Consider the following 23097-nt stretch of genomic DNA (forward strand, 5'->3'; position numbering starts at 1 on the left):
CTGCCTCAGCCCCATCAAATTTCCTAAGAATCATGTATGTTTCAATAAGAACATTTCTCATTCTTTTAAATTCCAATGAATACAGGCCCAACCTACTCAACTTCTCCTCATAAGACAGTCCGTCCACACTTGGTATCAGCCTAGTGGACTTTCTCCGGACTGACTCCAATGCCAGGTTATTCTTTTTTGGATAAGAGGCCCAAATTTGTTCACAGCACTCCATATGTGTTCTCATTAATGCCTTGTTTATTTTAGCAAAACTTCCCTACTTTTGTACTGCATTCCCTTTTGAAACAAAGGTCAGTATTCCATTTACCTTCCCTATTACCTACTGAACTCTGCGAGGTTTTTTTTTTGAGAAGATCCATAGACGAGGACTCTCAAGTCCTTCTGCTCTGTAGCTTTCTGCTTCATTTAAATAATATCCAGTTCCTCTATACTTTCTGCCAAAGTGCATAACCTCACATTTTCCCACATTATATTCCATCTGTCAAGTTTTTGCCTACTGACTTAACCTGTCTATGTCCCTCTACCAATAACTTTTTTTCCAGCGCAAAATCATTGCTTTGGGCATCCTTGTATTGGCCTCCATTTTCCTATATCAGTAAAGGCGGGTTCTGGAGTGTTCAAGGACAGTCCCAGAAATTGATATCAGTTTGGAATCTGTGACTTTCCCCAAAGATTATGGGTTCAGCAGGGAACTTCCTGGGTATGGTGGAAATGAGGGGACAGTTTCAAAACAGCACCCTGCAATGGGGTTAGGGTTAGTGGTAGTGGTGTGTGATAGGATCAATAAAGCCAAGTTGTTTTATTGAATGGCATTTGTTGCTTCTGCCAGAAATTATTTTCAGATTAATTTACTTCAAAACAAACAAAGCTCTCTCTGCCAAATTATATCTATCATTTGAAGTATTTCTTTTTCTTATGCGTGCATTGTCTTGGCTTGGCTTTCTCCTTAAATCTTCAAAAACCTCAAATCTGCGGTGTGGTCTTCTATCATGAGGCATTGATATCCCTGGATTGAAATCAACCAGTCTAATTGCTTTTTGTTCTCCATATCTAATGGTTAAGGAAGTTTGTGTCTTCCTGGTGAAAGAAGGAAATCAGACTCTGATCTCACCTACCTCCTTTCCCACATCTTTGAAGCTGAATAAAATGGTTATTAACAATAGCAGTGCCCTATTAGCAAAGGAGATACAGGATCCATGTAGTACTTAGACATATTGGGTGTACTTGATTTTTTTGAAAGATAGTTATGTTTGTTCTTTTAAATACCTACCCCCAAATTTACTCTCTAACTGGTGCTGCTCCAACCTGTTGAGGAGAATTTTTGCCATTTTGCTTACATTGTCATATAAGGACTCTTGTTTCTTTAGTTTTAAAAGCACCTTTTCCAAACACTGGGAGATGATGATTATGGCCTCCTGTCATAGTGAAAGTAAAATTTAGCTTGTGCTGCCCCAGAATTCTTTCAAGCAACATAACAAGTTAAATAACATTTTATTATAAATAACAATGTTATGCTAATATAGTTGTTTATCTTCAGACTTTGGCATTCTGCTTGTACAAGCGATGAAGCAGAAGTGATTGTTTTTGGTGGATGTGCTAACAATTTACTGGCTCGTCAACAAGCAGTAAGTTGCCTCTTTTGCAATATTTTAAACAATGCTCTGAACTTATCATTAAGACCATAAGATACAGAAGTAGAGATGGGCCATTCAACCCATTTCAGTCTATATCTCCATTCTAAGAGATCATGGCTGATCTGATTATCCTTCAACTCCATTGTCCTGTCTTTTCCCATAATTCTTGATTCTTACTGATTTTAAAAATTTGACTGTCTCGGCCTTAAATATATTTAATGTCCCAGTTTCAACAGCCCTCTGTGGTAAAGAGTTCCACAGATGCACTACACTTCGAGAAGAAATTTCTCCTCATCTCTGTATTAAATGTGCAACCCCTTATGAGATTATGCCCTCTGGTCCTAGATTCTCCCCACAAGGGGAAACCCCCATTCCGCATCTGCCCTGTCAAGTGCCCTAAGAATCTTTTATGTTTCAATAAGGTCTCCACTCAGTATTTAATCATTGGAATTTAAAAGAGTATCATCTTCTGAGTAAGAGTATTGAGGTATAGGCTTAGCAAAAGTCGTTGTTGCGTAAGGTAATGGTCCTGCAAGGACTGATTGTGGAGACTGTGTATTAAGCTCCAACCATTCTGATGTTGGCATGTAGACTCATGTGGTGATGACACGGAGCACCTTTAGGATCTTGTTGAGTGGAAGCCTATATCCTAGGTCTTCCAGTAATCTGAATCACAAAGTTTATCTTACAAAAGTAACTTGTACCTGATCACTATCATGCAATAAACTGCATCCTGTTCAAGACAATGTTCTTGTCATTGAGACTCAATTGTTGATAACAAATAACCCCAGTGATTGGCATCCCAGAATATACAACAACCAGAATACAACAGCTCTTTCACTCGTGTTTTTTGAAGACACAAACTAAAATCTATATTTAAAACCAAGCTTCCTATTTGCGATTTAAATGATATTCATACGCAAGTGATTACTTTAAAAAAAAAAGAATAGTTAGTCTTCTGAAATGAGAAAAATTCTTAAGTCCATTATATAATGAGTTATGAAGTATTCATATTTTTCTAAAAAGCATAATCTGTGGCTAATAATTACTGGACTAAGAATTAAATTAGGTTTCCTTCAGCAGAACATTTAAACATGCTGTACTAGACAGCTGATTCATTAATTCAGTAAACCATTTCACTCTAGTTCCTGCACTGTAGCCACAAAGAGAATGAATATAGAGCTCTCCGTGTACTTTGGAATAAGAATGTAGCTTTTAAGAGTTTCATATTTATTTCGATGTTTATGATGTACAGGAATATGGAGAAAAGGCAAGTGATTGGCACTGGGTAATAGAACAGGTGCAGGCACAATGGACCGGATGGCCTCCTGTGCCATGACAGCTCTGTGATTCCATGGTAAATGATAAGTAAAATGAAGCATGGAGATTTCTTTCCCCTGTTTTTTAAATTTCATACTTGTTTCCTACTTCAGTGCAGCAGAAGATAACTAGCAAGCTACTCGTAATAAATGGTCAATACAATTAACATAGGATAGGTCAGTTGAGTGGCATATACAGCCATAAACGTGGGGAGTCATATACCCACCAAATGTGTTGATTCATGAGCATGTCATGCATCCCAAACACACCTGCAGGATGTTTCACCAGCTGCACAAAGTTTGAGTTCTGGGTTTCAGAACTTGAGTAGCAGCTGAAATCACTGTTGTGCTTCGTGAGGCAGACATCTGTGTGGATGTTGCATTTAGGGATGTGCTCTCACTACAGGTTAAGAGTGTGCAGGCTGATAACAAATAAGTGACTGAAGGCAGTCCAACATAACCAGGCAAATAGTACAGGAGTCCCTGACAGAATATCACCTGCAAATTGGTTTTCTGCTTTGGATACTGCTCGGGATTTTGGTTCCTCAGTGTGCAGTTAGAGCCAGGTCAGTAGCGCAGGGGCAAACAGCTGTGTATGAGCTGAGGAAGAAAGATGGAAGAATAGTACTTCTAGAAGCATAGAAACAAAAGAACAGGAAAGGCCATTCAGTCCTTCAAGCCTGAGGCACTATTCCATATGATTGTGGCTTATCCTCTGTCTCAATGTTATATATACGCATTTCTCCCCATATCTTTTACCTTTAAAATCGTTAAAAAAAACTATGTCTTGAACATGTTCAGTCACTTGGCCTCTTCAGCCTTCTTTGGAAGAGAATTCCACTGGTTCACTACCCTTTTGAGTCCTAAATGGTTCACCCTGAGACAGTGTGCCCAAGTTTTAGACTCCCCAACTGGGGGAAATATCCTCCCTGCATGTTCTCCCTAGTCTGTCCAGCTCTGTCAGGTCCAGTTCAACCAATCTCTCCTCATTGGACAGTACTGCTATTCTTTTACTTAGGGGAACAGACAGGCTTTTTTGCAGCTCTAAATATAATGGTATATTATCTCCCTGGTGCCAGGATCAAGAACCTCACATTATGCCTGTATGACATTCTTCTGGGCTAAGAGTGAACAGCCAGAGGTCATAATCCATGTTAAGAATGGAGATGAGGTCCTGAATGCAAATTTCAGGGAATTAGGAAGGAGATTGAAAAGCAGGACCTTTGAAGCAGTTATCTTAGAATTAGTCCCAGTCCCATGTGCTGGTGAGCATAGAGACAGGAGAATTAAGCAATTGAACACCAGGCTGGAAAATTAGTACAGGAGTATCAGATTTGGGGTTCTGGAGCAGATGGTACTTATACAAGATGAACAAGTTGCATCTTGGCAGGACCAGAACTAACATCCTTGTGGGGAAATAGTGCTGTTGGGAATGGCTTAAACTAGATTGTCAGGGGAATGAGAACTTAGAATAGAATAGAAATTTATTGTCATGTGTACTTTTTACATGAAAAAGACAGTGAAAAGTCATCCCGGCATGGCACCTCCATCAATGACAGAAGTCGTACCTAATAATGAAACAAAAGTAAAATTAAGGCAAAGTTCAGCACAGTTCAGTTAAGGGCTCTTGGGCTTGGGGAAAGCCAGTTTTCTAAAAGAAAATGGAATGTCCTGAAGACTTAGCTGTGACGAGACCAGCACGCTGGGCCACTGGAATACTGGGCCGAAAGTCTCTGCCAAAGGACCCGTTCCTCGGTCCCCGAGAGACCCTGCTTTGGAGTAGAGCCACGTCTGGCTCGGCATGGCATTGTGCTCCTGCCAGCAGAGGCCGCCTCCTTTACTCGCCACTCTCCAGGCTTAAAAGGAAATGAAGAAGAAAAAAAGATGGCCAATGGGAGCGGACAAGCCCTGGGCTCACCCTGTCTACTCCACTGCCATCTTGAAATGAATTCATAACTTGAGAGGGACCTCTGATTCAACTAGAAAGAGTGAGCAAGACAATAATAATGAGCAACTTCAATTTGCATATATATTGGATTAACCAGGTCAGCACTTATTCTGTGGAGGATGAATTTGTGGCGTGTATACAGTATGATGAGAAGCCAGCTAGGGATTGGGCTATTTTGCATTTGGTATTGTGTAATGATAAAGGGATACTTGGTATTCTTGCTGTTAAGGAGCTTTGGGAAATAGAGACCATGATAAAATTTTACATGGTGTTTTAATGAAAATATGGTCTTGAATCAGAGCAAAAGAAACTGTACAAGTATGAGTGGAAAGCTGGCTGGCATTTATTGGGAAGATATACAAAAAGATTTGACAATAGACAGGCAATCGGGGCGGGGGGAGAGTAAGTGTTTAAAAGAAATATTACAAGGCCTACAACAGATGTACATTCCTTTAAGGCACAGACACCTAAAGGGAAAAGTGAATCATTCATGGTTAACGAAATAAGTTTACGATTGCATTAGATCAAAGGAAGTGGCTTATAAGAATGCCAGAAATAGTATGTACATAGCCTGACCATTTTGCACAAGAAAGTGGTAGGGCTTAATGGACTGAATGGCCTAAATGGCCTACTCCACTCCCTAAGGAACTTCAACCAGTACTCTACCACAAGTGATGTAGCAGCAATCTGCTTCAGCACCACTGGATGCAGAGTTTGTTTTTATTTCCAGTACAAACTGTGTTCCATATACAAATATTCTGGCAATGCTGATTGATATAAAATTGCTATCCAAATATACTATTCACACTAGATAAGAGTTAGTTCTGTGCCAGCTCTTTAAGACATCGTGTTAAGCAGGTTAGGTTATAGACCATTTTATCTGCAGAATTTTTTTTCCGTGCAGGTCAAGGTAAATCTAATGGAGAATGAGTATTTTACAATTAGCCTTTAAGAACATTAAGTTGAAAATAATTCAAAGTTATTGGCATCTGAGATCTTGAGAGGGAATGTATGTAATTTTTTAAAATGTGGTTCAGCAGGTCACATTTTTAGAAACTTATCTGACTTTTTTTTTTAAAGAGTCATAAAGATGTACAGCATGGAAACTGACCCTTCGGTCCAACCCATCTATGCCAGTCAGATATCCTAGATAAATCTAGTCCCATTTGCCAGTATTTGGTCCATATCCCTCTAAACCCTTCCTATTCATATACCTATCTAGATGCCCTTTAAATGTTGTAATTGTACCAACTTCCTCTGGCAGCTCATTCCATGCATGTACAACCCTCTACGTGAAAGAGTTGCCTCTTAGGTCCCTTTTAAATCTTTCCCCTCTCCCCGTAAACCTACGTCCTTTTTTTTTTTGACTCCCCACCCCAGGACAAAGACCTTGTCTATTTACCCTATCCATGCCCCTCATGATTTTATAAACCTTTTACAGACTTATTCGGAAATCTCATAAACAAGTGACATTAGGATTGTTACATATATAAAAAAAAGCCTCCTTAGCTATCTACATAGTTTTAAATCACTTAAATTCTGTTTTCTATATCTAAATTGCTGTTACTTTTCTGCAGGCTCACAGTAATGACATCCTTATCTTCTCTGTGCAGCCAAAGTCACTTGTCGGGTAAGGCCATGATTTTGCTGATAAACAACTGCCAGGTATATTAAGCTATTACCAACCAATGAACTTAGTTTTTCCTGTGATGTCACTATTTTATACTGAGCCCACAATCCTGGGCTTCAATTTATCCTGTTAAAAAGATCTTAAAAACAATAAAAACTACGAAACAAAAAAAACAAGCAAAAAGACCTTCCTGACTGTGCAAAGCTTGTTGATCGGGTGCTTTCAACAAGCCTTTTCTTAAATAGAGCTGAGGTGAGGTGAGTTGACTTTTGCTAGTTCAGCTTCAATAGCACTTATTGAGGCTCTAGTCAGACTTCAGCTGACTGAGGGATAATGATTAGTCAGCTGCCTTATCAACCTTTTCATTAGACTACTGAATTTTCCACTTTTTAAAAGTGGAGAAGAAAAAGAAACATTTACCAATTCTATTCCTATGCTGCCTCCAAAATCCCTGAGCTATACACTCAGGCTCTGTCACACTCTGGATGTGAGCTCTCCTTCCTGACCATGCGAAGCTTACTAGTGGAATCAATTATTGATGAACTATTAGCAGCACATTTGCAAAATCATAATCTAATCAAGCAGTCTTGGCATGGCTTCATGAAAGGGACATTATGTCTGACTAATATATTTGAAAAATTCTAAGAAGTCTCAACCAGACGCCCAGAAGGTAATGAAAAAGTACTTCACAAAAGTTTAAGTCATAAGATAAGAGCCCACTGTATCAGAGTTGATATATTGGCATGAATAGCGAATTGGCTAATTGCGAGTGGGAATAAGGGGTTTTTTTCAGGTTGACGACGAGTGGGATTCCACAAAGATCGTTGCTGGGACTGCAACTGTTTAGAGTATATTCCCAATTTAACAATATATATATTGAATAATAGGAGAGGCTGCTGCACATTTTCTGTGAAGGAATACAGATCAACTAGAATGTCCCAGCCCAACACAATTCCCTCCATCTCTTTAGTAGAATAGAAAACTATATGTGGCAGTGACGTAGCCCTTTAATATTAAACATTAAAACTTTGAAATATTTGGTACCAGTCTTTTTCAAAGTAGCATGAGTGCTGATTGAGTTGTTTGTAGTGTGGGATGAAGCTTATGTTTTAAGCTTTAAATAACAATTAAAACTATCTTCTGTATAAATTATTCTCAATAGTATAAAGTTTTGAATTTTGATTTTTGTATTATTTCCATCCTTCAGACTTTGCCTAGAAGCAGTGATCCATTATAAAGAAATATTGGCCCATATATGGGACTGTCTTCCAAAGCATCTGCTTCTTAATATTAATCAACGAGCTGGGAGCAGTAACACATCTGGATCATGAGTTCTGACAATACAATTACAGTTCGAGCAATCATAGTGTGATTTAGTTGTTCTTTGTTCTAGCAGTCAAAAGTACTGGTTTATGACAAGGTATGGGTAAGCTGGAGAGAAGCATAACTTTTTTGTCTTTTATTGGTACCTGCATTTTTGCAGGCTTTTGATTTGCTTGTACTGTATGTATAGAAATTTTATTTTCTGTTTTGAATAAATGTGAAGCAGAGACAACTTAGTTTACTTTGTACATCGTGTTCTCTCAACTTCAAAATAATGCTCAGATTGATATGTTGAATCTCATCTACCTGAAGCAGTTTATTTTTCATTCTGGTATTAAGTAAAAATTAAATAAAACGTGCCTTTTCAATAAAGGGCAAAGAATTTCATGAAAGCCATCCTTCATGATTTGTCATTTCAGGATCTGGGCTGTATGAAACTCATCTTGGTTATGTAATAACAAGACTATTAATACATCATCAAGCAACGCTGAGTCACTCTAAAGGTGGGGGGGTGGGGTGAAGGAACATCACACAAGTGATAACACAACTAAGAACCAACTTGACAAGAAAATTCATAGTGGCAGTTAAAACTGAGATCAGAGGCAAATCCAGGAGTGAGAGATGGAGTATGGCACCTAATGTCATGGGGAAGCCAAAGAAAGTAATATGTGGCTGATTACAAACCAAAAAGACAAACTGTGCTCGAAGGCAGAGGGCACACTTGAAGTATTTCTTCCATTCTCCCTTGAATAGAAGTGACTTTTTCAGATTTTTACTTGAGCTGTTTGACTCTGATCAACCAGCTGTCACTGGTCTAGACTTGCACAAAACGTTTCACTTTGCTTTGCAAATTGGTTTGAATTTTACTGCTCGCACTTATAGCATCACTGGTCTACATTCAGTGCTGCTTATTTGTTTGTTTTCTATGGATCTTAAAGTAAGCTTCAGACAATATCCATGACCAGTTATAATGAATGAATTGATGCTTTTGTTGTTTCTAAAGGCAGCTTGACTGTTTCTTTTCACCTTTTAAGTAATTTGAACATTTTATCCTATTTGGGTAAAGGGAAGTAGATCCAGTAATCGGTATGTAACTATGTACTATCATCCTTTAGATTTTAAGGGTTTCTAGCATCTGAGGCACTATATTCCAACATGTGCCACTTTGGGCAAAGAGGTAATGGTGTAGGGTGACATTTTGAAGTCAGCCGTAGCTGTTATAGAGGGCACTTTCAAATTAGCCACCTTTTTATATTACTGTTCAGTTCAGTTTCAAATAAAAGTGATCTATCAAATCTTTCGTAGCTTTTGCTGTACTTACATGGATAGATGCACAATCTTAATAAACAGAACTGTGGATGCTGGAAAAGCTCAGCAGGTCTGGCAGCTTGTGAAGAAAAAAAGTCATTTAACGTTTCAGGTCAGGTGACCCTTCCTCAGTTCTGACCTGGAACGTTAACTCTTTATCTTCACAGGTGCTGCTGAGCTTTTCCAGCAACTTCTCTTTTTGTTGTGGGTGCATAATCTTGTCTGCCAGAGTTAGAAATATTATGCTTACCACAAAGGGATTGGGAAAGATAATCATTGTATTTAGTAACGTGAAATATGCATTGAATAGTTTTGTGATGAGCCAAGACAATTAAAATGGGTTGAACATAAAGAATACAACTTTATTTACAGTTGAAAATTTCAAATTTTGGAACCAATGTTTGTTGTTATGGACATACATGAAATTGCTGAGGGGTCAGCACATTGATAGGAGTGCTCATGTCTATTGTTCCTAACGTTTATTTTCTGTAACTACAGGATTACTGACCCACAACTATTTTTCTGATATTGTCCTTCATCATCTGTATCTCAGTAAGAAAATACATTCCAACATATCGATTCTTTCAAAATAAAACTTATAAAGCATCACAATCTTATGGCATGGTTTAATTATAACAATTCTATTTTTCAAAAAATTGAAAACTGAAAGAGGGAGATTTATCCACAGTTAAGAATTTGTCACTAGTTAGTACGTTGCTAGCTCTTTCAATTGTTGATCGTCATATGATTCAACTTTGTCAATGTATGGCCACAAATTTGCTGGTGAGAGAGCAATTCATTCATTCTTAAAAGGATTCAAAAGTCAGTATTCTAAAGTAAACTGGTCAAGAACTAGGCAGACTTTCCCAGAAAATCATATCTTTTGTACCATCTGCAATATTAGGAGGTTGGAAACTGCATGCAGTGCAGTCAAACTACAGGCATTTCTCTAGATACTGGGCATAATGTTTTAAGTGAATTACTGCTAATTGATTGATTAATGTCTTGATATTAATGTTAAAGAAAAATTATTTTTGATACATGGCTAAATAAAAAATTGATGCAATACTCCTCTCTTTCCTCCCTACAATTTTGTGGAAATAAGTTGAATTTCAAAGTCATTATTTGGAAATGTCATTCATTCATTATGTCATGAATACTCGTTTTAAAACAAGTTAATCAGTCTGGATAAGGTGTACATCAACGTTTAACAGTAGCTTTATTTCTAAGCTTCGAGCAGCACCAAACCAAGTACAGAGACATATGTTTATCACTTCCTCTGGTCATATTTAAATAATTTTTAATAAATTAGCTCTTTAGGATTTTCATCATTAGACGTGCTGCAAATTAATGTCTCCGAGGACTATCCATCAACTTCAACGAAAGTAAATCCTGCGATGTTATTTCCGCTTATTAGCTAACAAATTAGGTGCTGAAACCTTCACTTTGCCAGGTATGTTTCTTGACAAATCAGTATCCTAAACAAGAGAAAGATACCAGTTTAGTCTACAGTATCACCAGGGCATAAACTTGGTTTTCTTTTCCAAATTTTCTGGTGGGGGGGGGGGGGGGTGCGGTAATTAAAAGTTTAAAGTTCACTTTTAATCGTCAGTTGTCCATTTATGACTACCACTGTAGGATTGAGGTATTTTTCATAAATGAATAATGTTGACTTAATTAGCAAATGAGGCATTAAATGATATTGTTGTTAAGATATGGTTAGTTGTTAAAAACTCAAAAGGAAGAAGACCACATCATGGATTTAATAATTACATTTATGGCTCAAGGTAATGTAAACTTAGGCTAACAAATGTGAAAATGCTTAGGAGGTTGCAGCTTTTACACCAGTGTATATTGACAGGCCTCTATGTTCATTTTGTAATAACTTTAATTTGATTTAGGCAGTTATTATGGAGACATGCATTATTCTTCTAGTTTGGAATTTTTCAGATGCATTAGTTGGGGGCGATACTAAATCAGTTGGGATTACACTACATACTCAAAGCAGACATGCAGCATGGCACCAATGAGGCTATTTACCTCGGTAAGGGGCTATGGAATTGAAACAAGCAGTTATGAAAGTGACTAGCATATCAAAGATTGAAGATAGTAGGAAGTGAGATGACTTGGTTTACTAATGACATTCATTACCCATGTGTCACGGCCTTCCCATAGTATTCATTTATAAAATGTTTTTGTTGGATACTGCACCTGAAAAGGATAAAGTTCCATGTGCAGAAGGCATTCTGGAATATGTTTACCTTTACACTGCGTAATAAATCTTTTTCTCGTGGCATGGCTTCTTTGGAATGCATGAAGTTGTTCAAGGCTGTTTTAGCCGCTAAAAAAGACAAATCAAAGGGTTTTACATCACCAATTCAAAGCAAAATTTGTGAAGAAGCATTAAGAATTTTACATACCCTTCCCTTTCTTCTGTGTTCCAGGTGTGAGTTTCACCTTGTATCTAAAATTGAACATTACAAATTAAATAGTTTAGTTCATGTTTGTGTCAAATATACTTGTCTCGGTTAACCAAGTTTTAGCTACTTCTAAATCTCAACACAATGCAATGAGTGATACTAAAATAGTGAAGATTCCATTCAGGTATAAAACAAATCTAGATTTTCAAATACATTGTGGTTAAATTGATTACATTGTAATTTTTTGATCTAGACCAGCTGGTTTGTGTAAAGCAAATTTCTATTATTGCAGTTCTGAAGAAGGGTCACCTGACCCATAATGTTAACTCTGATTTCTCTCCACAGATGCTGCCAGACCTGCTGAGCTTTTCCAACAATTTCTGTTTTTGTTTCTATTTGTGCTTTTGGTTTTATTTCCCTAACTACTACTTTGTTTGAATGAAAATTTGAAACATTCTTTCCATTTTGTTCTGCTGCCTTGCACCAGATGAGGTTTTATTTGGCAATTGACAATGGTCACCCATTAAGTAGCTTTTAAGTTGTTATAGACCAGATCAAGCCCACTCCCACAAAGTATTGTAAGGAGATAGCTTAGATCCTAATTTTTTTTTAGCTCTGCTATAACGCATGTTTCATAAATGTGAATTGGCTGTAACGTGACTGATGAATAATGGATGCTGTTTGGATAACGCAAACTCTGTTGTACAGGTATAGCAGTTTTTTATAGTGTGAGGTCACACGTATGCACCTATCACGTTATAGGAGAATTACCTATACTAAAGAAGATATGAACTGGCATAACTTTAACTCTGTTGAAATACTTAACAAGATAATGCACTATTTAACCACTAATCACCAACTATTCTAATATAGGCAGCATCCTACAAATACACCCTTTGGCAAAAACACAAATCAACAAACCAGTTCTGGTTCTCATGTGCTGTCTCTCCAGTCCAGAAGAAACAAACAAAAGAATCAGACTCCTGCAGCACGGAGACAGGCCCTTCAGCCCAAACTGGTCCATGCCAACCTAAATGTCCATTCACGCTAACTCTATTTCCCTGCACCTGGCCTATATCCCTCTAAATCTTTCCGATCCGTGTATTTGTCCAAATGCCTTTTAAATGTTGAGGCAGGTACGTTAACAACCACTTCTGCTGGCAGCTCATTCTATATGCGTATCACGCTCTGCATAAAAAAATGTTGCCCCTTTCTTTCCCTCCTTACTGGAAAAAGGCTGGGCGCATTCACCCCATCCATGCCTTTCATAATCTTATACACTTCTTTAAGATCCTCCCTCAGTCTCCTACGCTCTAAAGAAAAAAGTCCTAGCCGCTCCCCATAACTCAGTCCTACTTGTAAATTTCTTCTGCACTCTTTCCAGTTTAATAACATACTTCCTATAGCAAGGCGACCAAAACGGAACATAATACTCCAACTGCAGCCTCACCAACGTCATGTACAACTGCAACATAACTTCCCAACTTCTGTACTCAGTGCCGTGACTGATGAAGGCCAATGTGCCAAAAGCTGCCTTCGTTGCCCGGTCTACCTGCGACTCCACTTTCAGAGAACCGTGCATCTGAAATCTGAGGTCCCTCTGTTCCACTAAACTCCTTAAGGCCCTACCATTCACCATGAAACTCCTACCTTGATTTGACTTTCCAAAATGCAATACCTCACTTATCTATATTAAAATCCATTTGCTATTTCTCAGCCCACGTCCCGAGCTGTTCAAGATGCTGCTGCAATTTCTGATAATCTTCCTCACCTATTTTAGTGTCATCTGCAAACCTACTAATCATGCCTTGTACGTTCTCATCCAAATCATTGATATAGATAGCAAACAGCAATGAGCCCAGCATTGACCCAAGGCACACCACTAGTCACAGGCCTCTAGTCCGACAAGCATCCTTCCACTATTACCCTCAAATCAATTATGTATCCAATTTGCCAGGTCTGCCTGGATTCCATGTGATCTAACCTTCCACAGCAGCCTAGCATAGGGAACCTTATCAAAGGCCTTACTCAAATCCATATAGACTAATGTCTACTGCCCTGCCCTCATCAACCTTCCTGGTCACTTCAAAGAAATCTAACAAATTTGTGAGGCATGATCTTCCATGCACAAAGCAATGCTGACTACTCCTAATCAAACCCTGTTTTTCTAAATGCATATAGATCATATCCCTCAGAATCTTCTCAAGTAACGTACCTACCACAGATGTTAGACTTACTGGTCTACAGTTCCCAGGTTTTTCTTTGCAGCCCTTCTTTAATAAAGGGCACAACATTCACTACCCTCCAGTCTTCTGGGACCTCACCCATGGCTAACAATAATGCAAATATATCAGCCAGGGCTCCTGCAATTTCTTTTCTAGCCTCTTGCAGGGTTCTTGGATGTATCTTATCAGTACCAGGAGATTTATCCACCTTTATACATTCTTGTACATCCAATACCATCTTTACTGTGATGTAGACTGTCCCCAACACATTGCCACTAACTTCCCCCAAGTTCCCAAGTCTTCATGTCTTTCTTCACAGTAAACAGAGGAGAAATATTCATTAGTAACTCGCCCATCTCCTCCGGTTCCACACATACATGTCCACTTTGGTCCTTGAGAGTTCCTATTCTCTCTCTAGTTATTCTTTTTCCTTTAACCTACTTAAAGAATCTCTTTGGATTCACCCTAATCTTCTCAGCCAAAGCTATCTCATGCCCCTTTTTTGCCCTCCTGATTTCCTTCTTCAGTAAACTCCTGTATCCCCGTTATACCTCCAGGGATTACCTTGATCCCAGCTGCCTGTACCTGAGCCATGCTTTCTTCTTTCTGGTCAAAGCCTCAATATCTTGTCATCCAGGGTTACCTAGTCCTGCCAACCTTGCCTTTCACCCTCAAAGGAACATACAGACCTTGAACTCTACCTATCACAATTTTAAAGGCCTCCCACTTGCCAGAGGTCCCTTTGCCTGCAAACAAACTACTCCAATCAACCCCTGCAAGCTCCTGTCTAATTCCATCAAAGTTCGCTGGTCCAATGTACTCCCTCAGTGTCACCTCAGTCACTTATCCTGCCCTATTTCCCAACAGTGTGTCGAGTCTTGCCCCTTCCCAAGTAGGCCCCTCTATATACTGCTTGAAGAAACTTTCCTGAACACTTAAATTCCACCCCATCCAAACCCTTAACGCTATGGCAGTCCCACTTTGTTAGGAAAATTAAAATTCCCTACTACGACAACCCTATTGCTCCTGCAAGTCTCCCCAGTCTCACTGCATATTTGTTCCTCTAATTCCCATTGACTATTTGGGGGCCTATAGTACAACCCCAATAACATCACCATCCCTTTCTTATTTCTTAGCTGCATCCACGAAGCCTCACTGGATGATCCCTCAGTTATTTCATTTCTGACTACTGTGTAATACCTCCCCTTACTCAAAAAGGCAACTCCCTCTCCCCTCTACCTCTGTCCTGCCTAAAGCACCTCTACCTTGGCACATTAAGCTGCCAGTGTGTCCCTCCCTTAGCCACTCCCACATGCCTACCCCACCCTGGGTTCATCAGCCTTACCCTAGCTCTTGCATTGAAATAGGTGCAATTTAATCCAGCAGGCATTCTCGCTGCTCGTCCTGTTCCAGCCTGACCTGTCTCTTCAATTTGCTATTTCTGATTACTGTATCTCCTTCTTGCCTCCCTGCTGTTGAGGATCCCAACCCCCTGCCAATCTAGTTAAATCCCCTTGTAGCACAAGTAAATTTGCCCGCCAGGATATTGGTCCCCTTCCAGTTCAGGTGCAACCTGTCACCCCTGCCCAGGGAAAAATTCCAATGATCCAAGAATCTGAATCCCTACCCCTTGCACCAATTATTTAGCCACACATTCATCTGCCATATCCTCCTGTTCTTACCCACACTAGCTTGTGGCGCTGGAAGTAATCGGGAGATTACCACTGCCGAGGTCCTGGTTTTTAATTTTATTCCTAGCTTTCTATAATCTGCCCCTTTTGATTCTCAAAGGGAAGCCTCGCTACCTAAGACTTAACTCTAGCAGCCAGCAGAAACTTTCTAACTGAAATCAAAACTGAAAGCCTTCGTGGGTCTATATGAGCCCTGACACCACCCACTCATGATTCTTTTGTCTCCGTTAAAAAAAAAATACCCATGGAAAACACAAAAGCTATTTACCAACTGCCTGTCTGACATGACTGTGGCAACAGCCCTCCACAAGAGAAACAGCACAGAACGCCACTCTCTTTAAGGCAAGGTCTCACCACAAATTCCAGGTTTTCTTTTTTATTTAATTCAAGTTTTACCATCTGCCATGGTGGTTCTGAATTACTAGTCAAGTGACACTGCCAGTATGCCGCCCACCAATTAAAGGTTTATACACTCTTTGTCCATTAATTTCCTTTCTCAGTGCTTCGCAGTGGTATGGTCTCCATCCTTATCTGATCAGCCCTACAACAGCAATGTCGTTGCCTCTTAAGTGCCTTCTGAAATGACCAAGCAAGCCATCTGCTCAGGGGAAGTTAGGGATGGGCAGTAAGTGTTGGCCTAGCCAGTGACGCTCACATTCCAAAAACAAATTTAATTTAAAAAATGTTAAAAAAAGTTCTAACAAAGGGTCTGTGGACCCGTGACATTAACTCTGCTTTCTCTCCTCCGTAATTCCAATTAGGAACACGAGTAGATCAGTCAGCCCACAATTCTGGTTATTGACACTTCAATGCCTTTTACCCACATTATCCCTATAATCCTTTGCGCCATGGGAAGTTAGAAATCTATCAATCTCTACCTTGAACATTTAAAGACTGAACTTCCACACGTCTGAGGTGGAGAATTCCAAACACTCTCAACTATGAATGAACAAATGTCTCCTCATCTTGGTCCTTAACTTTATATTATGCCTGTTTCTACACTCCCCAATCAGGGGAAACATCTTACATGCTTCAATCCTTAACACATCCCTTTAAGTATTTTGTTAGTTTCAATTAGATCACCACTTACATTTCAAAACTCTAGAGAATGCAGGGCCAGTTTGCCCAATCTGGACATCACCAGATATCTCTGCAGGAGTTCCTCAGGTAGTGTCCTAAGCTCAATCACCTTCAGCTATTTCATCAAGGACTTTCCTTCAATCACAATGTCAGAAGTGGGGATGTTTGCCAATGAGTTCCATTCACAACTCCTCAGATGCAGATGCAGAAGCAGAGCATGTCCAAATGCAGCAAAACAATATCTAGGCGTGGGTTGAGAAGTGGCAAGTAACATGGCCAGGCAATGACCATCTCCAACAAGAGAAAATTGAACCATCACCTCATGACATTCAACAATGGTTCCATCACTGAACCCCCACTATTAATATCCTGGGGAGTTACCACTAACCAGAAACTCAACTGGACTCGCCGTATAAATGCAGTGGCTGCAACTGCGGGTCAGAGGCTAGGAATACTGCAGTGAGTAACCCATCTACTGACTCTCCAAAGCCTGTCCACCATCTACAAGGAACAAGTCTGGTGTGTGGTGGAATACTTACCTGGATGGGTACAGCTCCAAAAACTACTAAAAAAAAAAAACAACTTGACACCATTTGGAACAGAGCAGCCCGCTCGATTGGCGCCACATTCACAAACATCCAGTCACTCCAACAATGAGGCTCAGTAGTAGCAGTCTGTACTATCTACAAGATGTACTACACAAATTCACCAAAATCCTTAGTCAACCCCTTCCAAACTCTCAGCCACTACCACATTGAAGGACAGGGCAGCAAATACATGGCAACACTACCACCTACAAGCCACTTGCCATCTGACTTGAAAATATATCACCCTTCTTTCAATGTTGATGGGTCAGAATCCTGGAATTCCCTCCCTAATGGCATTATGGGTCTACTTCTAGCATATGGACTGCGGTTCAAGAAGACAGCTCACCATCAACTTTCAAGGTAAAGAGACCAAAATTGCATTCGGCACTCCAGGTGCAGTCAAATTAAGCTTTTATACAACTGAAGCAAGACTTCAATACTCCTGTACTCAAATCTTTCCGTGATAAAGGCTAACATTCCATTAGCCTTCCTAACGGCTTGCTCCATCTCTATGTTCGCCTTCCATGACTTGTTGTGTACGATATATCTTTGTACCTCAACATTTTCCAACTTCTTGCCTTTTAAATGCTTCCAGCATTTCTGTCCCTCTTGCCAAAGTGGATAAGCTCACATTTTTCCACAATATATTCTATTTGCTATGTTCTTTCTTACTCACTAAACCTGAAAACCTAAATCTGAAGCTGCTTTCCATCTTCCCCACAGCATATTCTCATTTAGCTTTGTATCATCTGCAAATTGGGAAATATTACTTTTGGACGCTACATTCAAATCATTCAATATATATTATGAATACCTGGGATCTTTGTGGTACCCTACTAGTCATGAGCTGCCAATATTAGAATGACTTGTTTATTCTGACTGTTCCCTGCCTAGAATCGTAGAGTCTTACAGCGTGACACGAAAACAACCCCAGCCTATCTAGCTGAAACACTCTAGCCAAGGCAACTTCCTGTGAAACTCCTCTGCACCCACATCATTCCTAGAGTTTAGCAAGCAGAACTGCACACAGTACTGCAGCTGTGATCCAAGTAACATCTTTATAGCTCCATCATAATCTCCCTGCTCTTTATTCAATATCCTAACTAATAGAGGCAAGTACCAAACCTACTGGTGTCACCCCACCAGAAAAAAAAAGCCATTTTAACCATCTCATCACTCAATCTGTTGCCTTAAAAAGGATCTATGGACAAGTACACCAAGGTTCCTCTGATCCTTTGTACTTGCTAGCATTCTATCATTCATGGTGTACTCCCTTGCCTCATCAGTTCTCCCAAAATACATCACCTCACTTTTCCAGATTAAATTCCATTTGCCACTGTTCTGACCCATCTGACCAGCCTGTCTATATCATCCTATGTAGGATAAGGCTTTCCTCATTGCTATTTACCATACCATCAATTTTCATGTCATCTGACCAAACTTACTGATCAAGCCTCCAACATTCGTGTTCAGGTCATTAGTGTGCACTATAATAGCAAGGGACCCAGCAATAAAAACTGCAGATGCCACTGGACATAGACTTCCAGTCATAAAAATAATCTTCAACCATCACTCCCTGCCCTCCTGCCATTAAGACAATTCTGGATCCAATTTGTAAAGCTGCCCTGGATCCATGGGTTCTTACTGTCCTGACCAGCCTCTTATGCAGGAGCTTGTCACAGTCTTACCAATGTCTCTGTAGACTACATCAACTGCAGTACCCCGATTCACACACCTAGTCACTTCCACACACAACTCAAATCAAACCTGTTAGAGAAGATCACCCCCTGACAAAGCCAGACCGACTATCCTTGATTAATCCTGATCTCTCCAAGTGCAGGCTAATTCTGTCCTTAAGAATTTTTTCCAGAAGTTTCCCGACCAGTGATACTGGACTCAGTGGCCTATAGTTCTTTGGTTTGTTTTTATCGCCATTCTTGAATAATGGTATCATATTACTGTCCTCCAGTCCTCTAGTACCTCTCCAGTGGTCAGAGAGATAGGCCTATTAGCCAATCCTTAATCCATGGTGGTAAATTACCCACTATCCCATGTGCTTTAATCTCTTCTGGAGGGATCTTATCAAAAGTCTGAAGATCCTAGTAAACTATGTCCATTACTCCCCTTTATCAATAATATCCTCAAAAACTCCAAAAGGTTTGTGAAACATGATCTCCTATTTGCAAATCCATGCTGACCATACCCGATAAGATTATTATTATCCAAGTGTCCATTTATCTCATTCTGTATAATATATTCTGTTATATTCACTATTATTGATGCAAAGCTAACAAATCTGTAGTTCCTTGTTTCCTTATTCGTTTCCATCTTAAGTAGTGGAATGGCATTTACTGGCTTGCAAGATGCAGGAATCTTTCCAAAATCTATAAAATTTTGGAGAATGGTCACCAATTCATCGACTATTATAGCCAGCTCTTTTAAAACCCTGGGATATAGAATATCACGTCTCAGGTACTTATTAACTTTCAGCCCTATTAATTGTTTGATTACAACCCTTCTTAGTAATGCTAACTTCCTTCAGCTCCTCATTCACCCTAACTAATTCTGGGAGACCCTTCTTGTATCTTCTTCAGTCAAAAATGGGCTCAAAGTATTCATGTAGCTTTAGTGGCACTTCGTCATTACCCATTATAAATTCTCCTGACCCACATTCACCCCAGCCCAATGTTTCCTCTTCGGAGCTTGTACAGACCATTTGTGTACTTTTTTGCTAGAATGCATTCATCTTCTATTCTCCTTTTCCTTATCAGCTTCTTGATCCCCCTTTGCTGTATTCTATAAATCTCCCAATCCTCAAATTTACTACTATATGTAGCAAATTAAGTCTTCTTTTGATTTTTCACAATTTTTAACTTCTGCTGTCAGCCAGTTGACTGACCTTGAGTTTTTAACACCTTGAAGGAATGTATAGTTGCTATAAGACATGAATTCGTTCTTTAAAGATTATCTATTGCATATGTACAGTCATGCCTTTTGATGTATTTTTCCAATGCACCCCCCTGTTATGGACCAGACCAAACCCCCTCAAAATATATTAAGATCATCTAGACCCTAATGTTTTCTTATTTTAAAAGTAAGTATAAGGCGTAGTGCTGCGGATGCAGTTCAGTTGATCAAACTAGCAGGCTTGAAACAAAACACACTTTATTCATACACTACAATTAAAATACAAACAAAAAATAAAAATAAAAGAATTGGCTATACTGTAACTCTATCACCATGCTTAACAGAATAATATATATTAACTGCTTTGGGATATTGTATTCTGATTCTCCTTACCAACTCACTCACAAGCACTCTATGTTTACTATACCACGTTTCGATTCATTCATAACTCTTTACTAACTCACTCACAAGCGCACTATGTTTATTATATCATGTTTCCACTCGCTCAGTGGACTGCAGCAGTTCAAGAAGGCAGCTCACCACCACTTCTCAAAGGCAACTAGAGACAGGCAATAAATGCTGACCAGGCAGCGACGCCCACATCCCACAAATGAATAGAAAAAAACATTTTTGTTGTACGTTTTATAAACTAAATTAGATATCCCTTCCAACCCATTACTGTCTCTTTACACCTTTCAATTCTTATCGGCCCATGCTGCAAGCAGTGTTTAGACCTGTTCCTGTATCAAAGGCTACCCCGAATAAGTGTTGACACTACAACCTACTCAGAACAATGCCATCCCTGACATTGTGCCTCCATAACCCACTTGAAACTATGGAAAGATTATAATATTAATTAGCCCTTAGCAACCATCTCTAGAGACCTGAATAGGTTGCTGAATATCAGTTTTCCTCCACTAATGTGTACGTTTTAGGTACATATTAAAAAGGGCTGCTACCCGCTTTAAGAAACTTACCAACAAAACAGCGCCTCCATGAAACTTCATGAATGAATGTGTAAGAACTATCAAAACAGGCAATAATAAACAAAATCTCACGAACCAGCTACAGGAGATCGATTTAATATCCTCTATTCTTTTATTTATTACACCTACAATTTCTCATTTATATAGGTCATACAGGTCTGGTATTTTTACTAACATTACTAACTTTAAAAGACAAAAGGACTAACACCTCTTAATTATGCAAGATCAGACCAATCAAACATTCTAATACAGTAACATTTAACAAGTGCTTAAAACAACTCCTGCTTCCCAGGACAGATGTCATGCAAACTTTTGTGTACAATAGATATAACGATGTAACACCATTGTGCTAAAGTTTTAGTGTATGTAAAAAGTCTGTATAAAAAAAAGGCGACTGTAAAACCGTAGTTTGGATTCGATCACCACCTCGAACTGTGCTACTGTGGATGCGCAATGAAGAGGCTTATTTCGCCACTCACCGATCTCTAACGTTATTGAAATATGATCCCACACTACTGCTAATTAACTGTTCCAATATAGTAACATCTATCAATAGGCTAATTCAGTAAAATAGATTGTCTTGTGTGCAATTCTAGTAGGAAGAGAACTCCCAGCTGTTAGTTGTTACAGAGAGAAAGAAGAGCTTCCACATCCAGCTTCAAGACTCCAGCAACTGCTACTGAAGGCTAAAACTAAAAGAAAAATCTTGGTTTTGTGGGAGATTGACCCCACCCATTCAGGCTGCTTCTATTGATCCAACTTTAAAAAGATACAAGGCCTCACAAGCTGTTTACTTTATTGGCTGTGGAGCAGACAGCTTGGCACCTCTGTCTCAACCATTCTTCATTTAAAAAAAAAAGGAGAAAATACACCACTTCAAGCCATAGTATCATCACAACCCAGCCACTTTGTGCCTCATGCCTTCATAGTTATCCTTATTTGAATTTAACACATTTGCTCTAGATTAAACTGCCTCAATTTCAAACATAATATAAAATGCTACCATATTGTGGTCACTATCCCTAAAGGTCTGTCACAACAAGATAATTAGTCCTGTTACATTACATAACAGATCTAAAATAGCACGGTCCTCTCGTCAGCCCCTTAACATACTGTTCTAGAAAACAGTCCCTAACACACTCCAGAAACTCATCCTCCACAGCCTTAACACTCAATTGGTTCACTTGGTCTACATACAGATTGAAGTCACCCATAATTACTGCATTCATAACAGGTTTGACAGAGTAAATGCTGAAAGGATGTCTCCTTCATGGAAGGCTCTAGGACCAAAGGGCATAATCTCATAATAAAGTGGCGCCAATTTAGGACTGAGATGAGGAGGAATTTCATCTCTCAGAGGGTTGTGTGTCTTTGGAACTCCTTGCCATAGAGAGCTGTGCATATCTGAGGCTGAGATAGAGAGTCCTGATCAGTAGCAGAATTAAGAGTTATGAAAGAAGGGCAGGAAAGTGGATACGATGAATATTGGATAAGCCATGATCTTATTCAATTGTGAAGCAGGCTCAAGGGGCCAAATGGCCTACTTCCTTCCATTCCTATTCCTCATGGTCTGGTGTATTGTCTCTGCTACATGCTCCTCTCATTTCCTGATTAATTTCCTCATTATTATAATAATTCTCATTTCCTCCACCCAAACAGATTTCACACATTTATCGTCCAATAACTCCAACTTCTTTACTTCTTGCCTGTTCTTCCTAAATATCATACATCTCCGAACATTCAGGTCCCAGTTCTGGACATCACACAGCAACGTTTCTGCAATGACATTTAGATCATATCAATTTACCTCTCCTTATACCATTAGATCATCTACCTTGCTTCGAATGCAACATGCAGTCAGGTACTGATCCCTTAACTTTGACTTTTTGGCACTAATTTACATTCAAAGCATATTTGAAGAAGTCTCTTTTCTAGTCTCCCTAGCACCTTTTCTACTTCCTGTAACCAACTTCCTTCTAATTTGGGACAACAAGGTGCAGGGCTGGATGAACACAGCAGGCCAAGCAGCA

At 39.4% G+C, this 23097-nt stretch overlaps 2 protein-coding genes across 6 annotated transcripts in view; one reads left to right on the plus strand and one right to left on the minus strand.

Moving 5' to 3' along the window:
- klhdc2 (kelch domain containing 2) overlaps nt 1-9783 on the plus strand; it is a 36985-nt gene extending 27202 nt beyond the window's left edge. For 3 of the 5 annotated variants that reach the window (XM_020518977.2, XM_020518978.2, XM_048599645.1), the window contains exons 12-14: nt 1547-1634; nt 6488-6540; nt 7748-9783. In XM_020518977.2, the coding sequence (XP_020374566.1) occupies nt 1547-1634; nt 6488-6540; nt 7748-7871 (265 nt within the window). In that variant the 3' untranslated portion in view covers nt 7872-9783. Of the gene's footprint in view, nt 1-1546; nt 1635-2889; nt 3001-6487; nt 6544-7747 lie in introns of those variants that run through there. The other 2 variants (XM_048599646.1, XM_048599647.1) reach the window with 2 other exon arrangements.
- Nucleotides 9513-23097, minus strand: part of LOC109922461 (ribosome quality control complex subunit NEMF-like) — a 134024-nt gene continuing 120439 nt past the window's right edge. Inside the window, exons 28-30 of the mRNA XM_048600086.1 lie at nt 11592-11643; nt 11433-11512; nt 9513-10649 (exon numbers count right to left, since the gene is read on the minus strand). Coding sequence (XP_048456043.1) covers nt 10572-10649; nt 11433-11512; nt 11592-11643 — 210 coding nt within the window. The 3' untranslated portion in view covers nt 9513-10571. The remainder of the gene's footprint in view (nt 10650-11432; nt 11513-11591; nt 11644-23097) is intronic.

This window comes from Rhincodon typus, chromosome 8 (genome assembly GCF_021869965.1).
Source record: "Rhincodon typus isolate 14 chromosome 8, sRhiTyp1.1, whole genome shotgun sequence".
Taxonomy (NCBI): Eukaryota; Metazoa; Chordata; class Chondrichthyes; order Orectolobiformes; family Rhincodontidae; genus Rhincodon; species Rhincodon typus.